Source organism: Pygoscelis adeliae, unplaced genomic scaffold (genome assembly GCF_000699105.1).
Source record: "Pygoscelis adeliae isolate BGI_AS28 unplaced genomic scaffold, ASM69910v1 Scaffold363, whole genome shotgun sequence".
Classification (NCBI taxonomy): Eukaryota; Metazoa; Chordata; class Aves; order Sphenisciformes; family Spheniscidae; genus Pygoscelis; species Pygoscelis adeliae.
In genome coordinates this window covers 1,109,962-1,110,407 of record NW_008824474.1, presented here as the reverse complement: position 1 = coordinate 1,110,407, position 446 = coordinate 1,109,962, and the positions used below count along the sequence as shown (strand labels likewise).

General features: G+C 60.1%; 1 protein-coding gene across 1 annotated transcript in view; it reads left to right on the top strand.

The window, feature by feature from the left end:
- Positions 1–274: 274 nt before the first annotated feature.
- Positions 275–446, top strand: part of KIAA1524 (KIAA1524 ortholog) — a 28,552-nt gene continuing 28,380 nt past the window's right edge. Inside the window, exon 1 of the mRNA XM_009321383.1 lies at positions 275–384. Coding sequence (XP_009319658.1) covers positions 275–384 — 110 coding nt within the window. The remainder of the gene's footprint in view (positions 385–446) is intronic.

Here is a 446-nt window from a genome sequence, read left to right as displayed (position 1 = left end):
GGTGGGGGGCTGGAAGGCTCAGCACGCCCAACCGCATACACCTCCTCTCAGGAGAAGCCTGTTTTCCCAAGTTTCTGCATCACCTCGGTCGTACGTTGGCTGTTACGCCGCTGGCAGGCAGCGAAGCAGCTGTATATGCTGTATTTCCGCCCCTGTTCCGCGCGGGGCGGAAGAAGCAGCTCGTTCTCCGTCTCCAGCCGTAACGCGCCGCTGCCGATCGCCGAGGCAGTGCCCGCCAAAGCTCCTCCCCACTTCCGTTCTTTCTGAGAGGAAGATGGTGGACGCGGTGTCTCCCGTCATGCTCCGCGGGGCCGTCTGCCTTTTTCCTTTAGTGGATGTTATCGTCAAAATGGTGTCGGCGGGAAATACGAGCGGGGTTTGTTGGTAGCGCGTTTGAGAGGGCAGCTGAGGCGCCATGGATGCTTTGGGTTGCATGAAGTCACTGC